Raw genomic sequence first — 26,348 nt, 5'->3', positions numbered from 1 at the left:
TAACATCTCTGAGCTCCTCGCACGGCCGGGATTCTCATTTTTAATGAGTTACAGGTGAAGATTCTTCCACACAGGAAATCAAAATTAAGGTGGGGGGGGGGGGGGGGGGGGTCGCCTTTAAACCGCCTACCTTCTCTGGTCCAAACAAATCCAGAGCATTCAGGAGCAGAATCTAAAGTTAGAAGGAGGACATACTGGCTGCTGCATTGTTGTCAGAGAAGCCAGCACTTCAACATAGCATGTTTCCTTAAAGGAAGAATGTGTGATTTTTTGATCCAGCAGATGTCGCCCTTGAGCACCAGCATGAAACCAAAACAAGCCTTTAGGTCAGTACCCTATGTGGGACACCCCTCTTTAAAAACGTCTGGACCCGGCCCTGGATCGTGCCTTTGCAGTCAAAACCTCTAAACTGTGGAACAGCATCGGGGGAAGACTCTTAAGTCCAGCCTGCCTCAAACCTTTTGAGTCCTCTAGGCCGTTGTCTATCAGGTGTTCTGTATTCTTATGATTCTGTAAAGTCCTGTATATCGTTTCTTTCTTTATGTCCACATACTGAATCTAGCTTTATGTGTTATTGAGACTCACCTCGAGGAAAAGTAAACACACCAATCATCACATGTTTTCATTATTGCACAAGCTGCAGAAATGCTGCTCATGAGGTATGATATGATGATTGAATTTGACCTGCTCTGCAGCTGGATTAGTTGAGGTTTAATATGGAGGAATGATCTGTGTTTGGGTCAGCTCCTGAATTAAATTGATTCCTGAGGTTCTGATGTTGGGATTGAATGTCATCTGTGATGTAATGAAATGTTTTTAGAGCCTCTGAAGAGAAAAAACAAAACAAAAAAAACAGAGCAGTACATGAGAAGGTTTTAATTTTCCACTTTATGCATCACACACACAGTCAGAAAGCTTGGATATTTACATTGGCATCATGTTTGTACAATAAGAAAGGTGTTTCACTGGACTGTGCAGGCAAGAAGGAACAAAAAGAAACGTGTGGAACATTTATAAAGTTTATAAATCTAATGAAGCTCACGACAGCACACAGGCCACTACTGCCGGTCAACAAGGGTCTGCACTGCGGGGCGACAAGCTACTGCACTATAAAAGATCACATCTGGTCCACTACAACATCTTCTCTTCTCTCTCCCACGGAACCGGATCCTGCTCCACCTCCACATGTGTATTCCTGCGCCCTGTCCAAAAGTGCTCCACGTCCGGGATGGTCTTCTCCGTGTTCCCTGAGACGGCGTTGGCGACGTCGTTGGCTCCGACTTCCGCTCCGTTTCCCTCCGTTTGGGGACACTTCTTCTTGTTGTTGTTGTTTTTCGGGAGATGCTTGGAGCCTCTGCAGGTCGCGATGAACCAGATGGTGACGAGTCCCTGGCGCACGTCGTCGTACATGGTCATGAGGATCACCGGGGAGAGCGAGCTGCACGCGTAAAGGAGGACCTGCGCGAAGATGATCAGTCCCACAGGAGGTTTGTTGTAGCCGAGTCTGATCCAGGTGAAAGTCCCCCACTCCGGCAACAGCGTGAGCCCCAGGACGCCGCTCAAACACAGCAGAACCAGGGTGACTTTGCTCTGGTGCTGTGGGCACGGTGCGTGGTTCACCGCGGCGTGGAGCGTTTTTGTGTAGTACGCGATCATGAAGATGACCGGGGCCACGAAGGTCGCAGTTGGATAAATCTTGTAGTACAAACTCATGAAGTCAGACGCGCACATCGGCATCTCAGAGACGCAGATTGTGTCGCGTCCGTGTGGCACCAACGAGGCGAAAAGCATCTGAGGAAGCGGAAGCATCATGGACACAACCCAGATGAACACCAGGGCTCCGTGGATCCACGTCGGGCTGGAGAAGGAGTTCGGGACCAGCACGGTGTGTTTGGCTCGAGTTGTAGAAGCAAGGATTAAAGTCTTTGCAACCACACACGAGTGCTGGAACCAGTCCGTGGTGCTGCACACGAAGCTCCCCAGGGTCCAGGTCTGCTTGTAGTAGGTGACAGCGCGCACGGGGGCGCACAGCAGCAGGATCACCAAGTCCGTGGTGGCAAGAGAGGCGAGGAGCGCTTTCACCTCGGAGCCCTTTCCGTTTCTGAAGTCACGGATGAAAATCAGCAAAACGAGCAGATTCCCAACCGCTCCGGAGATGCAGATCCCGATCAGGATAACGGGCATGGCTGTTCTGGTGTCCTCCCCCTGGAGAAGTTGAACTCCTCCGACGAAATCGAAAAAGGAGACATTTGCCGGTCGATTAACATCCATGTCTTCAACTGTGACTTAAAAGTTCCAGCGACAAACTAATCAGCAAAGCAAAATTCTTTCTTTTCCACTTTCTGTCCTGCAGCTTTCTGGTCCTGGAGTGGAGGAGCTGTCCAGGGCGCCGCGGTGCTGAAACGCTGCTAATGGGGTCGTGATCGCGTCAGCAAGTGGGAGTGCGGGCTGCCAGGTAGGGCTATTTCAAGTGCTGCCATTTAGCGTCGTCGTCAACCACTCACGTCACTTCATCAGTGTGGCTCCTCCAGGCTGCAGCCAGCCCAAATGTGAGCGCAGCGGGATGTGATTTACATCTGAAACCCTCATGAGGGATCCCGGCTGGAATCAAAGTGACACATTATCTCTTTAGATTTAAAATAAAAATGTATAAGTGAATAAAAAAACAACAGGAGTCTCTTACAAATGGATAACATGCTGTGTTTAAAGATAAACAGGGAATCATATGATGCGATGCTGCGAAAACATGAAATAAAGCAGATAGAAAAGCATGCAAAAAAGGGTAAACATCCCCTTAAATACATTTAAAATGTCAGGTTATGAAATCAACACGTGCAGCAGCAAATATATGACAGAAGAATACCCAACTAATGCTAAACTCTGGTCTTTGGAGCAGCTGTGTGTGCAGACTTTGGACTGTGGGAGCTTAACTGGGGTGCTGACTTATGCATCAGTGGCATACAGTATGTGCACACATGATTATATTTTATTTATTTACCTTTTCTATTTCCTCTATCTACTTTGAAGTAACAAAAAAGATGGTGACATGTAAATCTAGAAGAAGCAGAGCGGGATTTTCTGGCTCAACTTCACAAACTACCAACGTGCATGAAGACAATTTGTAGTATGAAGATCAACTTTATCTAGAAATAAGACTGAAGTGTTTCAGCTTGTGGATCAGTTGGTAGAGTCGGTCGTCTCCTATCAGGAAGGCCGGGGGTTCGATCCCCAGCTCCTGCAGCCACATGTACAATGTGTCCTCGGGTAAGACACTTAACCTCAAGTTGCTCCCGCTGCTTCGTCGGCAGTGTATGAATGGGATTAGTTCATTCTGATGGACTCTTTACTCAGCAGCCTCTACCATCAGTGTGTGAATGTGTCGGTGTGACCTGCGGTGTAAAAACACTTTGAGAAGTCAGAAGAATAGGAAAGAAATTTACAAGCTCAAGTCCATTTACCATATATCAGAGACATACAAATCTTCAACCCTTATCCTTAACTCAAACAGATGTTATCCAAAGTCACAAAAATGTTCATGCAAACTCCTGCAAACTGTGACAGAGTTTTCAAATGTTTGTGGACTTGTTTCCTTTCCTTTGCTCCTCTCTTATAAAATAGATATGCAAAGTTTTTATTTACTATTTAAAATACAAGATTGGAAAACATGTTGAATTGACATATAAAGAAAACTACTAGCAGCCTGTAGCAACACAGCCCGAAAGGTTGATTTTAAACATTAGTCCCACCTCTGAAAAGGATAGATAGATAGATACTTTATTGATCCCGAGGAAAATTCAAAGCATCCAGTAGCAGGTTACAAAGACATGACATGAAGCATTTGTTACACATTAACCACAAAACCGACCCCCCCCCCCCCATACATATATATTAACCTGAAAAAAAGATTTAAAGAATCCCCCTAGATGAATCAAACTTAAACTGTGCAATTAAAAAAAAAAATAGACTTATACAAGAAATGTACATAACCTGTGCAGGGATAAAAATATATGTGACATTAAAACAAGAACCTATAAACAGTGGAGGAAAAAATCTGTAATTAGACCTGAATATAAAAAAATAAAATAAAAAGTGTTGACCTTCTGGATGTATTTCACCTCAGCACATTATGAATGTTCACTTGTCACTTCGTTCAGGCTCTGTTTGATATGCTCAGCATCATGTTCACAAACAACTTTAAATGATCCATATCATGCCCTGTTTAACTCCAAGTTTTCACCGAGCATTTCATTGATTGGAGTATGAATAAATTAAGTGAAAAAGTGACATATAAAGCTCATTATCTGCCTGATACAGTGACCCTGAAGCTGAAGTGCTCGAAGCAGACTCCAGCACACAGCGAGGTGTGTTTACTCGACTCGACATCCGGATGATGAAGGGGGGGGAGGTGGGGTGGGCGACTGGTGATGGTAGGGAGGGTTGTATATCTAGAGGTGAGGGTGCCCACTCAAATGCTGTCACCTCCTCTAAGAGGGCCGGTTGCTAGGAGACCAGAGCCACCATCACAGTATGGGGTTAGGAAGATGTGAGGCGTCATGAAGCTCTGTGAGATCGAGGTGCTTGAAAGCCACTCTGGAGCTTCAGATCTAATGAATGAATCGTTACAACGCAGTGATTACGGACAGGAAGAAAAGGCTCTGGGGGTATTTAGAGTGATTGTAGAACAGCACAAGCAGGGTGCTGCATGTGCTGTGTGCAGCAATCAGGGATAATTGATTTGTTACGGACAGTTCAAAGCTAAGAATAAGAATCAGGGTCATTAGCAACCACTGATCCGCCTCTAGAAAAACACAGGCTAAATGTGTTCTCACTTCTACTGTGAAGCTCTGCAGGGTGTCCACATGACAAGACCTGCGACATATTTTTACGAGTTTAGAAGAATAGAACTTTATTTTAAATGTGGAAAATTGTCTTTGGCTTCACTAGAACAAAAAAAACAAAAGCATGATGTCAAACAAGACAACATTCAAGCACAGAAAAAAAAAACAGACGAGCGCCTGGAGTCCTGGACAACATCACAGTCAACATGGTTTGTCAATTTAAAATAATATAATATTGTTTAATGATAAGTCAGGGGGTCTGGTGCCTTGCTCAAGGGTACCTCTGCAGTGCTCAGGAAGTGAACTAGCACCTCTCTAGATACCAGACCAATTTCCCCAGATTTGACTTCTTGACTTGAGGTGGTGACCTTTCTGTAGAAAAGTGAAATTTAAGCCAAAAGTAAAATGAAAATAAGAGGCAGCACGGTGTTCAATTATAAAACATCTATTGGCAGTAAAAACCAAAAGAACATTTTTATACAAATGTTTAAAACGAGACAAGTTGGGTTCAAACTAAATAAAAAATCAGAAAGAAAATAAATGTATTTCTGTTAAAAGGATTTAAAAGAATAATCTACATCTATGATAACAGCTCTGTGAAGGCCGTACTTAAAGAAACAAAATGTCTTTTTTTTTAACTTTAAAATAATAGTTACAAAGTCGATCTCGTAGTACGATAACTTTCAACAGGGAGAATGAATAAATGGACTGCAGGATATGCAGATCTGTGTGATCCGATTTAAAAGATATTTGATGCTCAAAAGATAACGAGAAACCCAGATGTAAGGTGTCTGAAGAAAAAAGAATGGGGCCCAGTTTGTTGCCCTGAGGAACGCCATGATAAATGTCAGAGATGAAACAAGACCAGTTCTACACTCAGAAGATAAAAAATAACTTAATAATTGTGTCCAGTGCAATACTTAACAGGGATGTTCCTGGAAACTAATTTTCCTATCAAACCTACATTTAAATTCACAATTCGCCCTTGAGGACCAGCATGAAACCAAAACAAACTGCTGTTTGAAGACGCCTCCGCTATTCTGAAGCCTCCTCTCTCTTACAGCGGCAAACCTCCAACCCCTCTCCACTCACGTTCACACAGAGGAGTTATGAATTAGAATACACCATAATTAAGCACCATTAAGCTCAGGCGGTGAGCAGAATTGTCCTTTGCTCAACCTGCAATCACCTGTGTCCTGCATTGTTGTGTTAGCATGCTAATGTTAGCGCTCTAGCTCTAGTTAGCTCGTAGCTTCACATTTCATGTAAATGAGCGTGATCTAAAAACTCTTACTAACATCCAAATAATCAGTGAGTATGTTCTTCTTCTTCTTCTCTAGTTCTTGACTAAAACAGCTTTTATACACAAGGGGAGGAGCCGGCCGTCCCGTCCATGTAAACACGGCTCTGACAACAACACAGCCAGCAGGACTCGAGCTTCTCCCTCATTGTAGACAGTCAGGACTCAGAGACACATTTACACAGGATACACTCGATTTATGATATATTTATGTGGAACATGTTGCATATTCTTCCTTTTAATCTGCAGTGGAACATGCCATGTGACCAGAGCTGCAGCAACAATGCAAAAAATGCTGCTGGCGTGAGGCCTCACTGCAGACTGTCAGACCAGTTCTAGTCTATGAATAAAATAAATTACCATAAATTCAAAACCTCCTCATGCATTTGAGATGGAAACAGTTCTTGAAGACGATATTCTCCTCATGAGGCGTTATCATCCCGTCACTCTTGAAGGCTATTATCCTCTAAGAGGTGCATGAATAGTGCTGTGAGATTGGACCGTTTGTCATTTTAGAGAATAATGTTTCTCGGCTGGGTTGAAATGGATTTGTACGTTTCTACTGCGTGCAGCATCTGGCACTCTGGCTGTAATTGTTCACTCCTATTCGTGGGGAAATAACCCTGACCGACTGAGATGGACAAGAAAAAGTGCTTTTCACTTCCTGCTTTTTCCCTCTCTCAGCATCCACCACTCTGAGTCGGTATTGTGGGAGAGTTGGATCCTCACTTCCCCCCGAGGCTTTCACAGAACCAGACGAAGAACAGTGAAAAGGAAATGAGAGATAGGGAGGAGGAGGTGGGGGGGGGGGTTAACATGAACAAAACCCAAAGCTCAGGAAGAACTCCATAATGTTCCCTCCAGAGTTGAAACAAACATAAAGTACTTTTTCGACCACAGGGACTCTTAAAAAAGCAAAACCTTGCCATGACACATTTCTGTCCGGAATCCTCTGAAGCAGAAAAAGCTTTCATCGAATCAAACAAAAACAAATCCTTTTTTATGTTTATCATTAGCGTCATTCAGTGAGATCAAAGGTTACCCCACAGGTAACCGCACACAAACGTTGTTGTCATCAGAGCCTTCTCCTTATTGATGTGATCGCTCAGAAGTGGAGGAGCGATTAGCAGTTTGTTGTTGATGTTTGTGACCCTGTTTTACATGAACTGCTTTCAAGCACCGCCGCCGCCGCCTTCAAACGGAGCCAAAGATAGCAGACAGAGTGAAGGCTGCTGACATCGACGTGCTCCTATAGGTGACAGCAGTGACAGCTAACACAACAACCTGTGGATGGAAAACACTCGAGTCGCAAAGCTGCTGCTGACAGTTCAAACGCTTCAGACGGACGATTAGCTCCACTGATTTGTAGATTTAAAAAAACAAAACGATGAGAGAATAAAAAATAGAATCAAGAGAAGGTATTTGGTATATGTACCAAACCCTACTGTAGGTAAACATCCATCCATCCGTTTTATTTTATTCAGATGAAGCAGCTAAATCACGTCTATTCATTTTCAAACTGAACAGGATCAACCTCATCCAGGTGTGGACATTTAACATCACCAAATCTGAATTTCAAGTGCTTACCTCCAGCAAGTATTTTTACATTCAGTTGACAAACCTGAATAAATGTTGTATTTAAGTTTCATTTTTTTAACTAGTAGGAATGTTAAGTTAAATCCTTAATGTATAAATCTCTTCCTATTCTTATTTTTTATATTTTAAGTGCTTATTTACTATCTATCTATTCTTATATTGTTTTATTTGCTTTGATAACCTGCTGCTGTAACTCCACAATTTCCCAGTTTGGGATCAATAAAGTCATTCTATTCTATTCTATTAAGAGTCAGTGTCCCTTGACCTGGAAATTGTTCCCTCCAAAAGACCGGTCAGACTAACGCTTCCTCCGCCATTGTTGTTGACCAAGCTGTTGGCTGTGATTGGTCAGTGAGAGAGAAGTGACATTGACGAGTGCGGCGCTGCATTTAACATACAGCTGTTCTCAATGAGGCTTTAACCTGCAGTGAGGTGGTCAAGAAGAGCACACTAACTGTGACCAAGACATACCCGAGACCAGAGTGCAACGAGATCGAGACCGATACAAGACCAAGGTCAAGGCTGGGCGAGACCCAGACAGTTATTTGTTCTTGATTTAAAATCTGGAGTCTGCTCAGTCTGAGAGCGAGACAAGACTGCTTTTGATTCAGAGACAAGACCTTCAAAAAGTTGCCTTGAGACCGATTTCAAGTACTAAGTGAAGACTAAAGGCTGATGGTGCATTAAAGATAACCTCCACATATTTAACATTTTTAACCCCGCTTCAGCTGCAGGAAACCTCTTCATCTTCATGGCCGTTCATCGTTGGTTTGTTTCAGGCTTCATGCATTCGATAGATGACTCCCTTTAGCAAAAGGGCAGACTCCCGCCTGCAACACAGCAAATAATTAATGTCCACCTTTTTTTTATAGTGCGTCTGGGAGGGGGAGCGGATGGTAAGCTTTTCTTTTTTTCCCCCTCATCTTTAATTATAAATACATAGAAAGCAGGTGCTCTGCAAACAGAGCAGAGAGTGTATCGATTATAAGCTTAGTGAATATTACTCTCATCATCTGCTTTTTAATGATTCATTGTTTTTAATTCTTTTTATGCAGATGAGAGTCTCCGCTGTGCTGCTGCTGCCTGCTGGGCCTCCCTGCCGTCTGCTGGCACGGACAGCGAGAGCTCGTTGTGAGTCACATTCAGGCTGTTCAGCTGCTTTTTAAAGGAGCAGTATGTAACTCTGACACCTAGTGGTTAAAATGGGTACTGCAGTCTAAATTCTAAACATCATAGAGAGCTGTCCCCCCCCCTCCTCTCTAGAGTGGATGCTCACTCAGGTCACCATGTGGTGGACTCTGAAGCTTCAGTGTTTATCCAGCTCTGCATGGGTCTGTAAACCTTTCTGTGTTCTAACCTCTCTCCATTTTTCAAAAGCATCTCCAATATTGATCCTAGTTTGAGCACGTTTCTGCTCGTGGAGCTTATTAGAAACATGCAGAGGCTTTTTAGGTCGGGTACAATCACTTCTATCTGAACCACTTCTCTTGACCGCTTCCATCACTGCAGCACCTGTTGACCTGATAACTGCTCTCATATCTGGCAAACCGAGGGGCGTCCAAAACGGTCCGTGTGGGGGGGTCGCCTTAAAAGCGCCTACCTTCTCTGGTCCAAACAAATCCAGAGCATTCAGGAGCAGAATCTAAACTTGTAGCAGTAGTAGATGACATAGTAACTTACACTAGATAAATTCACTGGACTTAGGGGGTTTAACCTGATACTCATAAAAAGGTGTATTAAGATAACTTCAAGTACTTATGTAGGCGCTGAAACTGACATGCCCTTCTGGGATAAATACAGTCGTCTAAGTCTGAATCTGGAACTTTTCTTAGTGACCTAAGATTGAATTGACATTCGTTGTGATTGCTTGAGCTGCATCTGAAAAATGACTTCAGTGTCAGAGAGTTTTCAAAGTTGTGACATCAGACGGTCTGTGATCAGGAAGCTGTGCACTTCATGTCACTTCATGTCACTTCATGTGTGTGACCTTCAGATAAAAAGTGACAGAAGAGCGCCACCGTGTGTCAGAGGAGAGAAATCACTTCTTTGTTTGTACAGGAATATATTTCCTTTCGTTTCATGTTATCTTTTGTTAAACCTCACCTAAACAAAATAAATAACTACATTAATAAACAAGTACATAAATGATGCATACATACACAACATGGATATTACTGATTATTATTTTGTGGGTGGGAAAGTGCAGATTTATGTGCCCAGTCTAGAGGAACATAGAGGCAACATGATAAGTGACCCCGATTCTTCTCACTCCAAAGAAAGCCAGAAACACCAACCTGTCAAACTCAGATTTAAAGCAGCCGTTTGTGTTTGAAGGCGAGTAAATGACCAACATAACAAACACAATGTTTCTAATCAAATCCCTAATGTCATTCTGCAGAGAATTAAAAGATAAAACATGTGTTTAACAGCAGAGTGATGCACAGACAACCCTGCACTTTAGTACGTATTGCTCGTATTTTATTCCTTTTTTATATATTTATAAATATATATATTTTTTCAGCTTTATGTGTGTAAGAGCTTCTTTTATATTTCTGTTTCTAATAATTTAAACGTCAGTACTCGTTTACCAACACTAGGTGGCAGCAGAGGGCAGTTTGTAACCGTGTTGTATTTCCGCCTTTCAGCCGCTAGGTGGAGCCAGTGCCACTTGAAGCGTTTCAAACGGTGATGAATGGATTGAAGAAATATTTCCTCAGTTTTTGTTTTTTTTCGATTATCAATATGTCAGGGAGGGAGAGACAGATTCACACTCTGTTATTGACATAAACACACGCATGCACAAACAGGAGTGGGCGCCTGAGTGGGGCCGCTACCCGGAGCAGCTGTCGGGGGTCCTGTGCACCTCTGCAGGGCTCGAGAAGACAGGCACGTCCTCAGCAACCTGACCGACTTCTATATTTTTTATATATTAAAAATATTTTTTTTTTCCATGAATGAATCAAAAGTCTGAGATTAATGAAAACATTTTATTTTATTTGGGCTTTTTTGTCTTTATTTGAGAGGAAATGTTGGGAGGAGAGAGAGTGGGGGGATGACATGCAGTAAAGGCCTGAGGAGGGATTTGAACCCACAGGCGCTGCAATCAGGACTACATCCTCTGTGCATGCGATGTGTGCACACAACCGCTAGGCTATGGACCCTCCAGGTGTTACCTTCTTTTTGGGGAGGGGGAGGCTTTTTGTGCCTTCATTTTGGAAGTAGGACAGAGGATAGAGAGATTAGGAAATGACAAGCAGGGAAGGAGCTACATGCCGGGTTCAATCCTGGGGTGCCCTCTAGTACATGGGGCGTGCGCACTGACCACTACGCTACTGGCACCTCCCTCCCAGTATTGCTGATTCTGATTTTAAAAAACACATTTTAATAAAATCTGAACACTGATATTAAATCCAATATGCTTCACATGAAGACACATTATTAATGTTTAGGGGCGCCGATGGCCACGCGGTTGTGTGGCACACTCCATGTGCAGAGGCAGGGGTCGTGGGTTCGGTTCTGGCCACAGCCCTCGATCTACTGCATGTCATCCTCCCGGCATTTCCTGTCTCTCTTCAGCTGTCCGATCTAATGACGGCAAAAAGAATAATGTTTTTTTTTAAGGTGTTTTATGAGTTAAGTTAAAATAAAGAGCAGCCTGCAGCAGGAGCAGTGTGTGTGTGTGTGTGTGTGTGTGTGTGTGTGTGTGTGTGTGTGTGTGTGTGTGTGCGTGCATTTTAGAAACACTATTACACACACACACACACACACACAAAGGGATGGAAGGGAAAGTTTTAATGCGCACAATAAGAAACCAAATGTGTTTTGTTTACGGGAAAGAAAACAGCTTTTTTGTTTAATCTCGATGACTTGTATGTTTCCTCCTTTATGCGGCGCGCGGGGCCCCCCGCTTATCTTGTTCTCCATCGGGCCCCTGTGCATAATGAAAAGCAGCTTATCACGATGCTGGCCTCGGGGTGACGTCGACTTTCTCCCATTTCCCCCCGCTGCTGAATAAGGTGAACGCCACTTAAACCACGTGACCGCCGGGAAAAAAAAATCTCCCAGGAACCCATAGGTGCCGCCGCCCGCCGGAACGGGGAACAATAACTCAGAGAGAGAATAAAATGAAGAGTTCAATTGGGAAGCGATTTAAAATGAATGGAAGCTTTGACTAGATAAGACACATACCATTTCCTCATCTATTTAACATTCATTGAATTGAATAATCCGCTCTTATTATCGTAAATAGTCTGCATATTTACCCTGAATATGCTAATTTATGTTTGCTGCGAGCCCTCTGCGACTTAATAATTTTTTCCATCACTATATGCATATCTCTGCTTTTCCTCCTATAGCTATTTCTAGAGAGAGAGAGAGAGAGTGAGGGAGGGGCGAGAGAGACCTAGAGGAAGACGTGAACGCTGTCATATGAAACGCTTATTGTTTCTGTAACTTTTCCATCCTTCCCTCTCTGTGTTTTTTTTTTCCGCACTTTGCCCCGAGGCCGGCCGAGTTACATTTCAATCAAAAGATTCATTGTAAAGTCATTATCCCAAACTAGGCCCTGATAATTGGCTGTCATTTCTGCATAGTGGTGGCACTCTGGCTTTAGGGCGAATGACCGCGGCCTTATCTTTCACTTTTAAGGAAAAATAATGGAACAATTTATCATTAATCTTCTCCGGGAAATAATAACAAGTTAAATGTCAACCCCCCCCTCCCCCCGGACCCCCTCCCGGACACCCCCCCTCCCCCGTGTCGTGCCTTTACAAATAAAAGTGTGTCGCTCAGGGCCTGATCACCGGCTGACCCGTCCTCTTCACCGGGAAGCTGGAGGAGAAACCAACAGCCGGCGAACATACGTGTGATATGAGTCATAATGTCGTTTTTCAAGGTGCTTCTGTTTCCTTTAAGCGTCAGCAGAACATTTACAAAAAGTTTCAGAACAGCCGCCATGATTTAGGATTGAAAGTTAGAAAAAAGGCTCTGACATCAACGCCGCCGCCATCAGACTGTGTCATCCCCCAACCACCACCCGACGCCCAACCACCACCCGACACCCAGCCACCACCCGACGCCCAACCACCACCCGACACCCAACCACCACCCGATGCCCAGCCACTGCCATCGGACTGTGTCATCCCCCAGCCACCACCCGACGCCCAACCACCACCCGACGCCCAACCACCACCCGACGCCCAGCCACCACCCGACGCCCAACCACCACCCGACACCCAACCACCACCCGACGCCCAACCACCACCCAACGCCCAACCACCACCCGACACCCAACCACCACCCAACACCCAACCACCACCTGACACCCAACCACCGCCATCGGACTATGTCGTCCCTCAACCACCACCCGACGCCCAACCACCACCCGACACCCAACCACCGCCATCGGACTATGTCGTCCCACAACCACCGCTCGATGTCCAACCACCACCATCACACTGTGTCACGCCCAACCACCACCCGACGCCCAACCACCGCCATCGAACTATGTTGTCCCACAACCACCGCTCGATGCCCAGCCACCAGCCGACGCCCAGCCACCGCCATCAGACTGTGTCGTCCCCACATCCACCGGCGTCCTCATTCATGCACCGCCTGCTCCAACCTCCACCTCAGCGGCGATGAAGACGTAACAACAGGAACGTGAGGAACACAAAGGAGAAATCCTTCCTGCATCGTATCCCTTTGGCTCTTTTGTAAAGCGTCTCCAGATTACACTTGTTATGAATTGGCGCTTTACAAATAACGATTGATTGATTGGTCGATTGTGAAAAAGTGAAACGACTTCATTATTCGTCGTTCCCATGCAGCAGTTGTGATTTTAAGTCGGAGCAGCAGCAGGCCTCGGGTCAGTGACCCCGTCCGCTCCGAGTTGGTGCCTCATCAGTAAACAATCGGAGGTAAATGGAGAAGTGAAAGGTTGACATCAGCAGAGGACGACACTCATTCCCATTCGTTTACGGGATTAGGCGGCCGAGAGGCAGAATGACTCGTTTGGCATTCAAAAGGCAACTGTGGCACCGGGAGAGAGGCGTGTTTGAACAGGGATCAATTATCAATCAGTCCATACAGGCGAGGAACGCGGAGATTACCGACGCTGTTGCAATGGCCGTGTTGACAAATAACCCTCGGAGATCCTGACAATGAATGCACACGGACAAACGCCTTTGGCTTTGACACTGGCCACGGCTGAAATTCAGATTATTGTCCACCTGATCAGCAGATTAGAGCTGTTTATGTCTGCTCCGTCATCACACATCACACTCTCATTCTGCTGCTGACTGACTCCTCTTATGTCCTTGCAGGCTCCTTTCACTCCGTCATCAAATCACATTTTAATGACATATTTACAAACTAAACGACTCAATGCATTTGCAGGTCTGCTCTTTGTATCATACTAAACACATGTTGAGGGATTCTTATTTTTTACTCTGAGTCAACATACAAAAAAATCCATGAGGATGTGCTATAGCTGTGTTCACATTAGCACATTACTTTTATTGTGTTTTGGGTTTACCTTTCATTTTGATTTTGTATGACTGATGATTATATTTATGTTTTGTAAGGACCCCCTCGAAAATGAGATGATGCATCTCAAGGGGCTATCCTTTGAAATAAATTACTAAAATTAGCTGCATGTGTGAACACTACATTTGTCACTCTGACTTCATCCAGAGTTTCTCCTCCAGCCTCCTCGTGTATTTTCTGCAGAAAGTCTAATTCCGCTGATGTGAGAACGCAGCAGGATGTAATCAGGAGAATTCACCTGGAGTGGTAGTGCTTGGTGAAGACTATTCCCTGTGATCGGTGCACGAGCATAGACTGTCTGCACCAAACAGTCAGAATCTTTTGCTCTGCCAATGAAAGGTGTCTGATCCAACCTTCACAACAGGGTCCTAAGACGCTGACTAGACTTTTCTCCTCTGTCGCCCCCCGGTGGTGGAATGAACTTCCAAACTCCATTGGATCTGCAGAGTCCCTCTGCACCTTTAAGAAAAATCTAAAGACCCAGCTCTTTCATGAATACCTACTAACTTAATGATGATGGTCTCCATATTATTGATGATGATGATGGTAATGACGATGGTTTTTGTTTGATAACGACGACTTATAAAATGGTTTCTATACTGATTAGAGCTCTCAAGAACTGCCCTCAATGTTGTGCTTTGCCTCTGGTCACTTCCTGTCAGCACCTGTGTGTCCAATCAGACTCAAAGCTGATCGTTTGCTCTTACTGACATTGTTCCCTTTTTTCTAGATCCTTGCTTGTGTTGTTCTTACTCTCTGATGTACGTCGCTTTGGATAAAAGAGTCTGCTAAGAGAATTGTAGAATTGAAGAATTCTTATAGGCAGATATTATATATTATATTATATATTATATATAGCAGACTCTGTTGCTTACTTCCACTGCATTTTCATCATGTCTTGGGAATTTCTCAGGAGAGCATTTGCAAAAAAAATCAATTTGTGTTTTCACAGATCTCAAAAACTTTAAGAACTGTTGTGCATTTGCAGCATTTTCTGTTTGCTGTTGTTAGCATTCTTTATGTATCATGAAAAGCGTGTTTCAGCTTTATGCAGCACATTTCAGTCATTGCATTTTGTTTCTGACTTTTGCTTTTGAAAGAATATAGTTTATTATTTTGTTGCACGTTTTTCTTAATGTAAGTCATTCTGCTTGTCGGCCACCGTAGGATCCAGCTTCTGATGACGATTCATATCTTTGCAGCATTGTGTGGCAATTTCTCAAAAAGCAGCTGAGATATTTCAGAACTGGACCCAAGTGGTGCACAAACAACATATGACATGAGACCACAGATATTACCACGATTGAGCATCTTTTGATTTTAAATCGTTCAGTCTGCTCCCGGCTTAACACTGCCAGAGTTTGAAGAAAACGTTGCAGGAGTTTTCCCCAAAATGTTTAGTTTATAAAGAGTTGTAAAGTGTTGATAAATGTTGCTTTATATATTCAAGTCCATGTCACCATCAGCTGCAGCCGCTGAGCCATGAATACTTCATCATGTGTGTCTGCAAACAGACATGAACCTGCACGTTCTGGTTGTAAAGAAATGCAACAGATGAGGATTAATCTGACCAAATGCTGCTGTTGACTCATGCTAATGCCGTAAATAGACTCCTCTATTCTGAGGGCAACAAAGACGACGAGATCCTAACACTCTCAGGATGAATAAGAAAGGGGGCTTTGACGTTGTTCTGGGTTGTTGTTGTCTCACGACTGCATCGACAGCAGCGGTCAGTGTGTCGCTTTGGAGGGCAGGTTGAAGGTTACAGGGAGGCCTCGGAGAGCAAACAGTCCGCAGTAATCCTGACCTCGTCCTTTCTCCTGCAGGGAGAAGTTGACCGTGACAGTTAAGAACCCTAGAGGATCCTCTGGCACGTCTGGACGCCCCCCCTCCCCCCTCCCTCCCTCTCCCCAAAGTCAGGGGAACGGGACAGAGACAGGTCAGACTCAGACGGATGGGCCTGCAGTGAAGGATCATGGGTAGAGAGGTATGATTTATCAACTGGGGGAAGCAACATTTATGCAGAGTTTTTAGTACTATTTAGTTTTTAGACATTTAGTACCATTAACTTCAAACTAGGCTTAAAAAAAGTCAGTTTTTGTGGTAAAAAAAAAATCAACCACAAAAAATAGCTTTCTGCAAATCAAGAGACATTTACTTAGATTGAAATGTTAAGTTTCCCCCTTGTGCAGCTTTAACACCTAAAGGTCTTTTTAACTTGCATGTGCAGAGTTTCAAACCTTTTATCTCTCACACACACACACACACACACTTGCACACACTCGTAGTGAGTCGTGAGGAGCTCCTCTGCCCTCCTGACCTGCAGGGGGTCAACGAGAGCAGCTTTACAAATCCTGACTTTATAGAAAAACCCTGGAGAGAGAGAGGCTCCTCATGGGAATTAGGTCTACCCAGGCAACCCCAAACAGTAAATTACAGGGGGCTTACATGATTCCTGCGTTCCCCAGGGACATCAAACAGTCAGACAGGCTCCGTTTAACGCAGCGCCGCTCGCTCCACTTCAGATCTGCTCCTCTCTTTTGTTCCACTGTGTTAGCTCAATCCCTTAAAGACTGCAGGGAGGCTGCTCGCTCTCTGCATGCTGCTTTAAAATGACATCTTCTTTGGATTGTTGTTGACCACAAACTGATAGATTGAAGCTTTATGAATGAAGTTTAGAGAGGGTTAACTGGGAGAAAAAGCTTTGGAAAGTTGCATCATGTGGGTCAGAATAAAACATAAATTTAAAGGTTTTAAAATATCCAGAATGAATCTTGAATATCTGTCACTTCAGCACCTGTTCCTGCAAATTTTGTTGACGCTTAAAAGAGTATTAGACGTTACTTTAAGTTTAAGAGATGCATTCAAGCTTCTCTTCATACCTCTTTTAGTCACTATTTTGCATTAACTACATTTCCCAGGTTGTATTTTGCTGTCAGAGCAAACATAAACTTAGTGCTAAAATGCTGCATTTGCATGCTTATTGGATGGTCTTCTCTCCTGAGTGTGGACTCAAGGTTGCTATAAAGAAGATGTGTTGTATTTTATCTCCAAGTTGTGCACGAAAGATTTTGCAGCCTTTCCAAGTCGTTGTTTAGATTTGAGGGAACATTTTAACCGAGTTTGTAACAAGTTTTTTCTGATTGTTCTGACACCACGTGCATGCAGGAGACTGGAGATGTACTGACATCTTTTCCAGTCAACAAACTTCTGCTATCCACTGATAAAAAAAACAATCAGAATCAGATTTATTGTCCAGGTATGCTTACACACACAAGGAACTGAACTTTGGTGAACTGTGCTCTCATATGTACAGATACAACATTAAATATCAACAATAAACAGAATAAGAAAAGACTAATATTTACATGACTAAATATGAAACAGTGCAGTGGTGAATAGTGCAAAAAAATCTCTCAAGATCTCAAGAAGCGACTGATATTACTGGAAAAGGCATTTTATGTTCAGTTAAGAAATCTAACATTTTCCTTCATTTTGTAAGACGTCTTTCAAAGAGTTCTTCCTCTCTGCTTGAGTACAATCAAACGTTCTTTGATCCGAACAAATTAAAGTGCAGGACTGTGATTTTCTCATCATCACAACATGCGAACTAACACAGTGAGAAGGGCTTCCTGCGTGCTGACGTAAAGGCCGACTGGTATGTATTGACTCGGGGACAATAGCTGGTATTATGTCTGAGTGTGTGTGTCCCCCCCCCCCCCCCCCCCCCGCCCCCCGCCGGGAGCAGATTAGCCTCTTCATGGGGGATGTGACGCCCAGAGAGGAAGTATCAGAGGAGGACAAACACAAGGACAAATCACCGGGCCAACACTTAATATTCAGCACAGACAGTCAGACAGCAGGAGAGAGGGCTTCCTCTGAGACAAACACACAGGTTTCCTTTTTCTTCTCGTCTTTGTCTTCCTCCATTTTGATCTCTATTAGCTGCCACTGAGAAGAGGCAGACTTTTATATTAAGTAACAACGAGAGACAGAGAGGGCGTGAAAAATATCTAAATATGTAAAATTAAGAGAGACAGCATCATGGAATGAGCTTTTTCATTCTTATTATTTTTCTGTTTTCCCCCATAAGATCTGAACTGAAAGACGTAATTAAGTGTTTTAGTTCCTCAGTTTGGTCACCCCAGTCTAAAAAGTCTGGACACGCCCCTGCAGGTGGACTGAGGCTTGCTGGACGGAGGCACTGGTGAAACGGGGAACCACAGGGTTAGATCACTGGCAAAGCTCTGGGATAAAACGACAGATACTCGCATGCATTAGAGAGCAGAGAAAGTAGGAAGCACAAGCCGGCAACCAGAGGACTCTTGAGAGGGAGTGTATCAGCAGCCGTTGATTGCACCTGATGAGTCGCAGCTGTGCCTAATGAGCAGAGGTGCTGCTTGTGACCCAGACCAGCAGGGGGTCCCTGAGGGCTGACGAGCTTCAAACCACAGCAGGGACTCAAAATGTGCACATTTTTGCAATGACAGTAGAGCCCTTTTTCAAACCGGCCACTACACCCTCTCCCTCCCCACTGCACCCTCTCCCTCCCCACTACACCCTCTCCACTACACCCTCTCCCTCCCCACTACACCCTCTCCCTCCCCACTACACCCTCTCCCTCCCCACTACACCCTCTCCCTCCCCTCTCCCTCCCCACTACACCCTCTCCCTCCCCACTACACCCTCTCCCTCCCCACTACCCCTCTGTTTGCGGAGGGTCCTCCATATTAAGTCCGTCCCAAACCAACTAGCAGGGAGTGGTAGTGGGTTATAAAACCCTCCACCAGCGAGTCTGCACCGATGACGACTTTCGGATCACGTGCAACACCTATTGTGTCCGGTCGTCATGGAGACAGTAACCTGTGAGTTCAAACACTGCTCCAACTAAGATAGACATTTAATATCATCATACAGACGTTAACAACTTCAAATGTGTTCTGAGGATCAAATATCTGTTTATTTATTGTAAAGTGTTTTATATTTACAGGGACTGTTGCAAAAACAAAAGAATATTAAATCATGTTGCAGACAACTTTTCACTGTTAATATTTATTTCTTATTTTTCTACTTTTGATGTCTTTGTGAAATCTCAATTCAACAATAGAAAATAGACTTTGTGCTGCTCTGATGTTCAACAATAGTCTTCTTGTCTTTGCATTAATTTAGGACACCCTGTTCTGAAAATTACAATAACATAACTTTAATTATAAATTATAATAAACAATGTAGGCTCAATCTAATAGTTTTGTTATAAGTCTACACTAATATAACTAAAGAAGAAGAAGAAGAATCTAGGCTACATTAATAATTTTACAGAATTCGTTAGCTACATAAAAAAAAGCTGTCATCGCAAGATAACGCTGAGTAACCATGGTAACACACAGTTCCTGTTTCCGTGTGAGAGAGGGAAGTTTGTCGCCGCTGTATTTCTACCTACACCTCGATGAAGGGGACTTCACTCAGATCAGAGTGTCACAGAGGGGGAGTGTGTAGGGGTTGGTTTGAAAAAGGGCCTAGGATACCTCCCTAATGGAGGCCCCAACCGACAGCACTCAGAGAGTCAAGACCGAGACCGAGACATTTAGGGATCTAGACCGAGTCAAGACCAAGACATTTAGGGATCTAGACCGAGTCAAGACCGAGACCGAGACATTTAGGGATCTAGACCGAGTCAAGACCGAGACCGAGACATTTAGGGATCTAGACCGAGTCAAGACCGAGACCGAGACATTTAGGGATCTAGACCGAGTCAAGACCGAGACCGAGACATTTAGGGATCTAGACCGAGTCAAGACCGAGACCGAGACATTTAGGGATCTAGGCCGAGTCAAGACCAAGACCGAGACATTTAGGGATCTAGGCCGAGTCAAGACCAAGACCGAGACATTTAGGGATCTAGACCGAGTCAAGACCAAGACATTTAGGGATCTAGACCGAGTCAAGACCAAGACCGAGACATTTAGGGATCTAGACCGAGTCAAGACCAAGACATTTAGGGATCTAGACCGAGTCAAGACCAAGACCAAGACATTTAGGGATCTAGACCGAGTCAAGACCAAGACCGAGGCATTTAGGGATCTAGACCGAGTCAAGACCAAGACATTTAGGGATCTAGACCGAGTCAAGACCAAGACCATAAATATCACAAAAAAAATCATCATCTTGTGTGTCACTAACTTAGATCGTCACACCGGAGGATCAAGAAATCAAATTATGTATGAATTGAAGTTATTTGTCTTTTTTTTAAAGTGTTTTCCTTCTGATCACAGTAATTTACAGCCTGTCTGTGGTGGACTTGATCGGTCTTGATTTAAAATCCGGAGACCGTCCAGTCTGAGATCGAGACAAGACCGATTGAATTTTTTTTCTGTCTTTTGTATTCAAATTTAAAAGAAGCAAATTAAAATATTCAACAACGAAGATAAGATTTCCAGGGGGGCATTGTTGCATCATTGCAGTAAAAATATAAAGAATGCAAGTTTAAAAATGTATATTAAATCTGTCAGTACCTGATGCACAAAACAAACCTTTACGTTCCATTTGGTGGATTACAAATGAAAGACAGAAAACATCTTGAGTGTTTGTATTCTGCACAGATGACCTTCTTGACCAACAGATGGCGTCAGACACACAGTTATTCAGGATGAGCAGACTGTATTACAGATCATCACTCAGCAGCCTTTACTGACCCGGAGGTTACCTGTTTGAGAAGAGGAACGAGAAGCTGCTTTAAAAACTGTACAACTGCCAAATTACTTCAAAAGGATTGTCTCTAAGTTTGATGTTTCACTCCTCTGGTTCTCTGATCGTGGGAGTCTCTGAGGCCGCTGTGGGAGCGTGATATGGGGGAAACACCGGGACACTCAGGTCGATGTAAAAACACTCAGCGTTGAAGATCTACCTCGATCTTTTCAGAAGAGGATTAGAGTCAGACATGAGACATAAATAATGAGAGGAGGAACATTTATTCCCACTATGCACTTCGACAAAAGAGTTGAGAAAAAGTTGGATTGATTGGGGATGCAGGTAGCTTAGTGGTTAGAGTGCACACCCCATGTACGGAGGATGATGGCCCAGGTTTGAATCCGACCTTTGGCTTCTTTCCCGCATGTCATTCCCCGCTCTCTCTGACTGTATCCACTGACTTTTGACTTGATCCGTTTGACTTTTTACTCGACATTTCAACTTTTTTCTCAAAGTGCAAAATGAAAAATAATCATCCTGTCATTGTTTAGCCTGCTTCCTATTTCCTCCTTCATTCGATCTCTATACTGTACATGAAAAAAAATGTTTACAAGAGGATTATGTTGTTGGCACAAGATTTATTTTTTCACTTTTTGGGACTTCAGGGCCTCCGTACTTGTGCATTCTTATTGTTTGTGTCTCAATAAGAAAAAACGTTTTTCGACTATAACATAACATATATCTGATTAACTCTCCTTCCTGCTACTTGCTGTGTGATTGACAGCTGCTGAGGTCACCCCCCCCCCCCCCCCCCCCCCCCCCCCAGCCGCAGTTTAGCAGATAATTAAAATATAACTCAGACAAAGACCACTAAGTCTGGTTACAAAGGCAGAGCCCACATCCCCAGAGCTGGTAAACCAACACCGCATTATTGACCCGCAAAGAAAAACACGCCGCTCCCTCTCTCTCTCCGCCAGCTGTTCGAGCCGCCGAAACGAGCTCCAGACCGCGGGAAACACGCTGCCTTCAGGGACTGCTCGGAAATCTCAGCACCCTTAATTTACCTACACCATCAGTTAGATATATATATAATATATATATTAGTTTAATTTGGGGGAATAAATCAGGTAGCATGACGTGATTTTTTGTTTGCAGTCGTTCTTCTTATTAATAATATCTTATTATTTTACCAAATTCTTTATTGTCATAACATTTACAGCCAAAAACATTAACAAAAAAAGCTAAAAGGACGGTTAGCCTAGCGTAGCTGTAAAAGTAGTTATACCGAACATGCGGTCTACTTAGCAAGAAAATATCTCCCCTACATGAAAATACTACGTGAAAACTACAACATACTAAAGTTTAACACTTTTTTTAGTCAGGTTATTGTTACTTTTTCTTGTCCCAACTTTAAAGGCTAATTAATGTTAAATTTGAGAGTTGTGTATGGCCTCTGATTGTCTGAATAGATTTCGTTTTGATTTCTCAAGGTCCCGATTCAGTTAGATAACCGATTCAATTCAATTCAATATTGATTTGTTTAGGGATACTGCAGTTACAATCATAGAATAGTAATTATTATAGGACCAAGCCTGAGTGACGTCATCCATCAGGAGACTGTTTTGGAAGCCGATCCACAGCGGTAGCCATATTGGAAATTCTCAGTATCAAACTTTCGTAACCGTACAACAGGCCAGAGCGAGAGCTGAGGCGGGCCTTGTGGCCGATTTGAAATAATTTCTATATTAAATGACTCGTCAATAAATTGGATTTCATTCTAATTCAACTAAAGGAAAACTGATGTTTTATACGAGGATGTTCTGGCCGACACGTTTCCTTTTTTTAATGAACATTTTATACAAACAAATTAAAAAGAAAAGGCCAAACACTATATATGCCGACTCATAAACTGCGTTAAAACTTACTGATAGGTAAAAAGCGTCAACTCAGAGGTGGAAATGAGGCTTTGTGTTGTTAAAATCTTCACGTTTGGGTTATTTGTATAAGAGAAGAGACTTTACATACAGACACAAAAAGGCTGGAGTGCAGAAGTTGAAAACAAACTCAACATCTGCTGAATAAGCAGTTAAAAAGGTCTCTTGACATTAAATGTTGGCTGAATTGTGTACTAAGCATCTGATGATTGTGGTCCACTTCTTGTGTCCTCTCTCCGTCCCAGTCCAGATAAAAAACTCATTATGGATCCTCAGGTCCTGCAGACACCGGATCTCTTTGCACACAGTCTAAATATTTGGAATCACATAAAGCCCAGTAACACCAGTATCACCAGTGATCACTGCCCAGTAACAGCTGCTGCTCACCAGCTGAGAAACATGACAGACAGGAGGGGATGCAGTCACATTGTGTGTATGCTGACAGGTGGATAGATTAGTTCAACCAATAAGGGACAAACCGAACGTTAATACATTCATCATGGGAGGTTTGATCGTTGTTGTATAAGACTGAATTTCCTCAAGGTACATACAGTATGTATCTAATGAAGAGTGTAAGGACCTGCTTTACTGCAGTCCAAAGCATTAAAGCAACATTGCCAATTCCAGCACATAAATCCCGAAGTTGCCCATGTCAATACAAATAAATCCCAACATTGCCAATATCCAACGCATTGATCCCAATATTGCTTATCTTCACATGTAATCCCAACGTTGCCAATATCGAGCACATAAATCCCAATGTTGCCACATTGACAATGTCCAACGCATAAATTCCAGTGTTGTCATGGTTGAAAAAAAATACCAACTTTGGCAATGTGCAGCGCATTAATCTAAATGTTAATTATGTCCACTGTATAAATCCCAATGTGTCCAACACATTGATCCTTATGTTGCTTAACTACACAATTAATCCCAATATTGACAATGCCCAATGTATGAATGTCATTGTTGTCAATGTCTGACACATTAATCCCAATGCTACCAATATTTCTTCAATTTGTATGAAAGAAAAACAAGACTTTACTCATTATTGGCTGCCTAGGAGTATTTTTATTTTTGTTCCCTTGGTATCAAAACAGGGTCTCTATATCGTTTGATATTTCTAGGATCAAATCAAAGTTTGAAATTCTGGTATTCATACAAAGAGCCCCTTCCTCCATTGGGGCCCTGGGTAGTCAGGCGCTGGATTTTAAGTCTTAATTTTAGATTTTTAATTTTTTGTGTATTATTTTTAATTACTAAAGTCAGAAAAAGTATTTTTATTATTTGTGTAACAGCAGACGTTGTTCTGTGTTTTATACACAAGTTGTTGAATGTATCAAATCACTAAAGAAGTTCACAGGATTTAAAGTCTGTCAATCAGTGCACGAGTAGTTGCTGTATCGCCGTACCTGTCGACATCATATTATGCTGTGAGGTGTATTTACAGGCAGTCACAGCTGGTTTTTTGGCCCTGTGTCGGTGTGTCATGTATACGAGGAGAGCAGCTTTTCATTACGTTCATAGTGGTGAGAAAGTGAGCCCTGATTAGGTTTCTTAATTACCCAGTTTAAACTCTAAGTAGGCCATTTGCACTCCGCTGCTTGAACTGGATCCATCTCAGGCCTGCGTCTTTCTGTTTCTCTTGGCTCCATGGAAAGTGTGTGTGTGTGTGTGTGTGTGTGTGTGTGTGGGGCAGCTGCTCACCCCTTATTGTCTATACCAGAGTGTGTGTGTGTGTGAGGATTAGCTGTGGTTATGTAACAGCTGTTGGTGTCAGATATGAATCAGTGAGCCTGATGAGCATATGATTGGCAGCTCGGCTCCCAGAATAGACGAGGAATCCGTCTTTGATGAGGGCGCTGTTAGCTCCGAGCTGATCTCTTCACGGGGCTTTCTATAGAAATCTCTCTGTCGTCTGTGTGATCGGCGCGGATAACATCTTAATCACGCAGATTAGATTGTAAGAAAAATATTGCTAAACATTTCGGGCCCTCGTTTAGAGCCTGTCAGATGCCTGTATGGCTCTCAAACAGGTTTAGTCTGTGGTGTGATTAGAGGACGTCCAGGGATGTTTGGCAGCTTTAAAGCATCATGTTTGTCTGTGTATACTTTGGAAATTAAACTAAATGTAACGGGGACGTGATGGAAAGTTATCAATTCATAGTTTTTTTCTGTCATTATGCGAGGACCTTGATAAATTATCATCATTTTATGTTTTTATCTGTCTATCTCTTTCTGGTTGTGGTTTAGGCTGATTGTTGCAGGGTATTCAACCTGTACTTTAGGACAAGGGGTCCCAAACTTTGCCAAGGACCCTCAGATGGGGAAATATTCATAAATTACTTTTACATCACGATTGCAAATATCAAAAATAAAATAAACAGCTTCTTAATATGTTTCATTATGTTATTATATTTATTAAAAATCTTGTTTTGGGCACAGGAGGCCAAGCGGTTAGTTCATGTTCCCCATGAGCAGGCGGCCCAGGTTCAAATCCGACCTGTGGCTCCATTCCCGGGTGTCGTTCCCCTCTGTTTCTCACTCTATCCACTGTCCTGTCTCTTTAATAAAGCCCAAAAATAAATCTTTAACAATCTTGTTTTTCATCCATTTCATTCGATGTATGTTTTTGTCCCAACAACAATCAACAGTCAAAGTAACAGGAACACATTTTCTTCTCCCTCGTTAATCATACTTCACTTTCATTATGTCATTCTGTTTCTTGTTATTTTAAAATACTGAAAGATTATCAAAGAAGAAGAATACACATCTCTATAAGCAGTGATCAATAACATCTAAAAAGACATTAAAATGTATAATAATGGGGCGCCAATTGGCACAGTGGTTGGTGTGTGGGCCCCAAATTGAAACGGAAATATTGTGGCCGTCAGAAAATAGTTTCAAATTAAAGCATTCTCAGTTTATCAATATTGGAAAACGTGTAAATGTAATTTTAAGTCATTTGTTAATTTTAATTTGCTGTAAAAACATGCTGAACACATTTTTTTTTTTTTAAATCAATACATTTTGAGAACTAATTCATAAACAAAGAGTAAATAAAGGTTCTTTCAGCAGCCTTGAGGATATGCTTTCATAATAAAGACAAATGTCTGACTGTAACTGTATGCTGTGCCCACCAGAGGGCGCTGTTTGCCTCAGCTGGAGTCCTTGCAGCCCCTGTCAGCTGCAAACTGGACAATTTTGTGTTTGAGATGTGTGAATGATGCAGCGACAGAAGGAAGTTAACCCTTTTTATCAATCATTGAACCAATGATAGATGTGATTCTCCGTCATTACCTTCAGCTGTGTGGGTAAAAACAGAGCTTCACTTCATACATCATGCAAATAATGTCAGCCTGTCCTCCACATTCACAGGTTTCTGATTTGCATGGATGCAGAATAGAGAGATTTATGTAAAGTAAGAAAGGCCAAAAACGTTTGCAT

The 26,348-nt window shown here is 43.0% G+C and overlaps 1 protein-coding gene across 1 annotated transcript; it reads right to left on the bottom strand.

Moving 5' to 3' along the window:
- Positions 1-860: 860 nt before the first annotated feature.
- Positions 861-2,476, bottom strand: LOC109977689 (G-protein coupled receptor 151). Its single transcript, XM_020627395.3, has one exon. The coding sequence runs from the start codon at positions 2,269-2,271 to the stop codon at positions 1,132-1,134; it is 1,140 nt and encodes a 379-aa protein (XP_020483051.2). The 5' UTR covers positions 2,272-2,476; the 3' UTR covers positions 861-1,131.
- Between the last annotated feature and the right edge of the window lie 23,872 nt (positions 2,477-26,348).

This window comes from Labrus bergylta, chromosome 18, assembly GCF_963930695.1.
Source record: "Labrus bergylta chromosome 18, fLabBer1.1, whole genome shotgun sequence".
Taxonomy (NCBI): domain Eukaryota; kingdom Metazoa; phylum Chordata; class Actinopteri; order Labriformes; family Labridae; genus Labrus; species Labrus bergylta.
The sequence above is the reverse complement of the archived record's forward strand: the minus strand, read 5'-3'. Positions and strand labels throughout refer to the sequence as shown.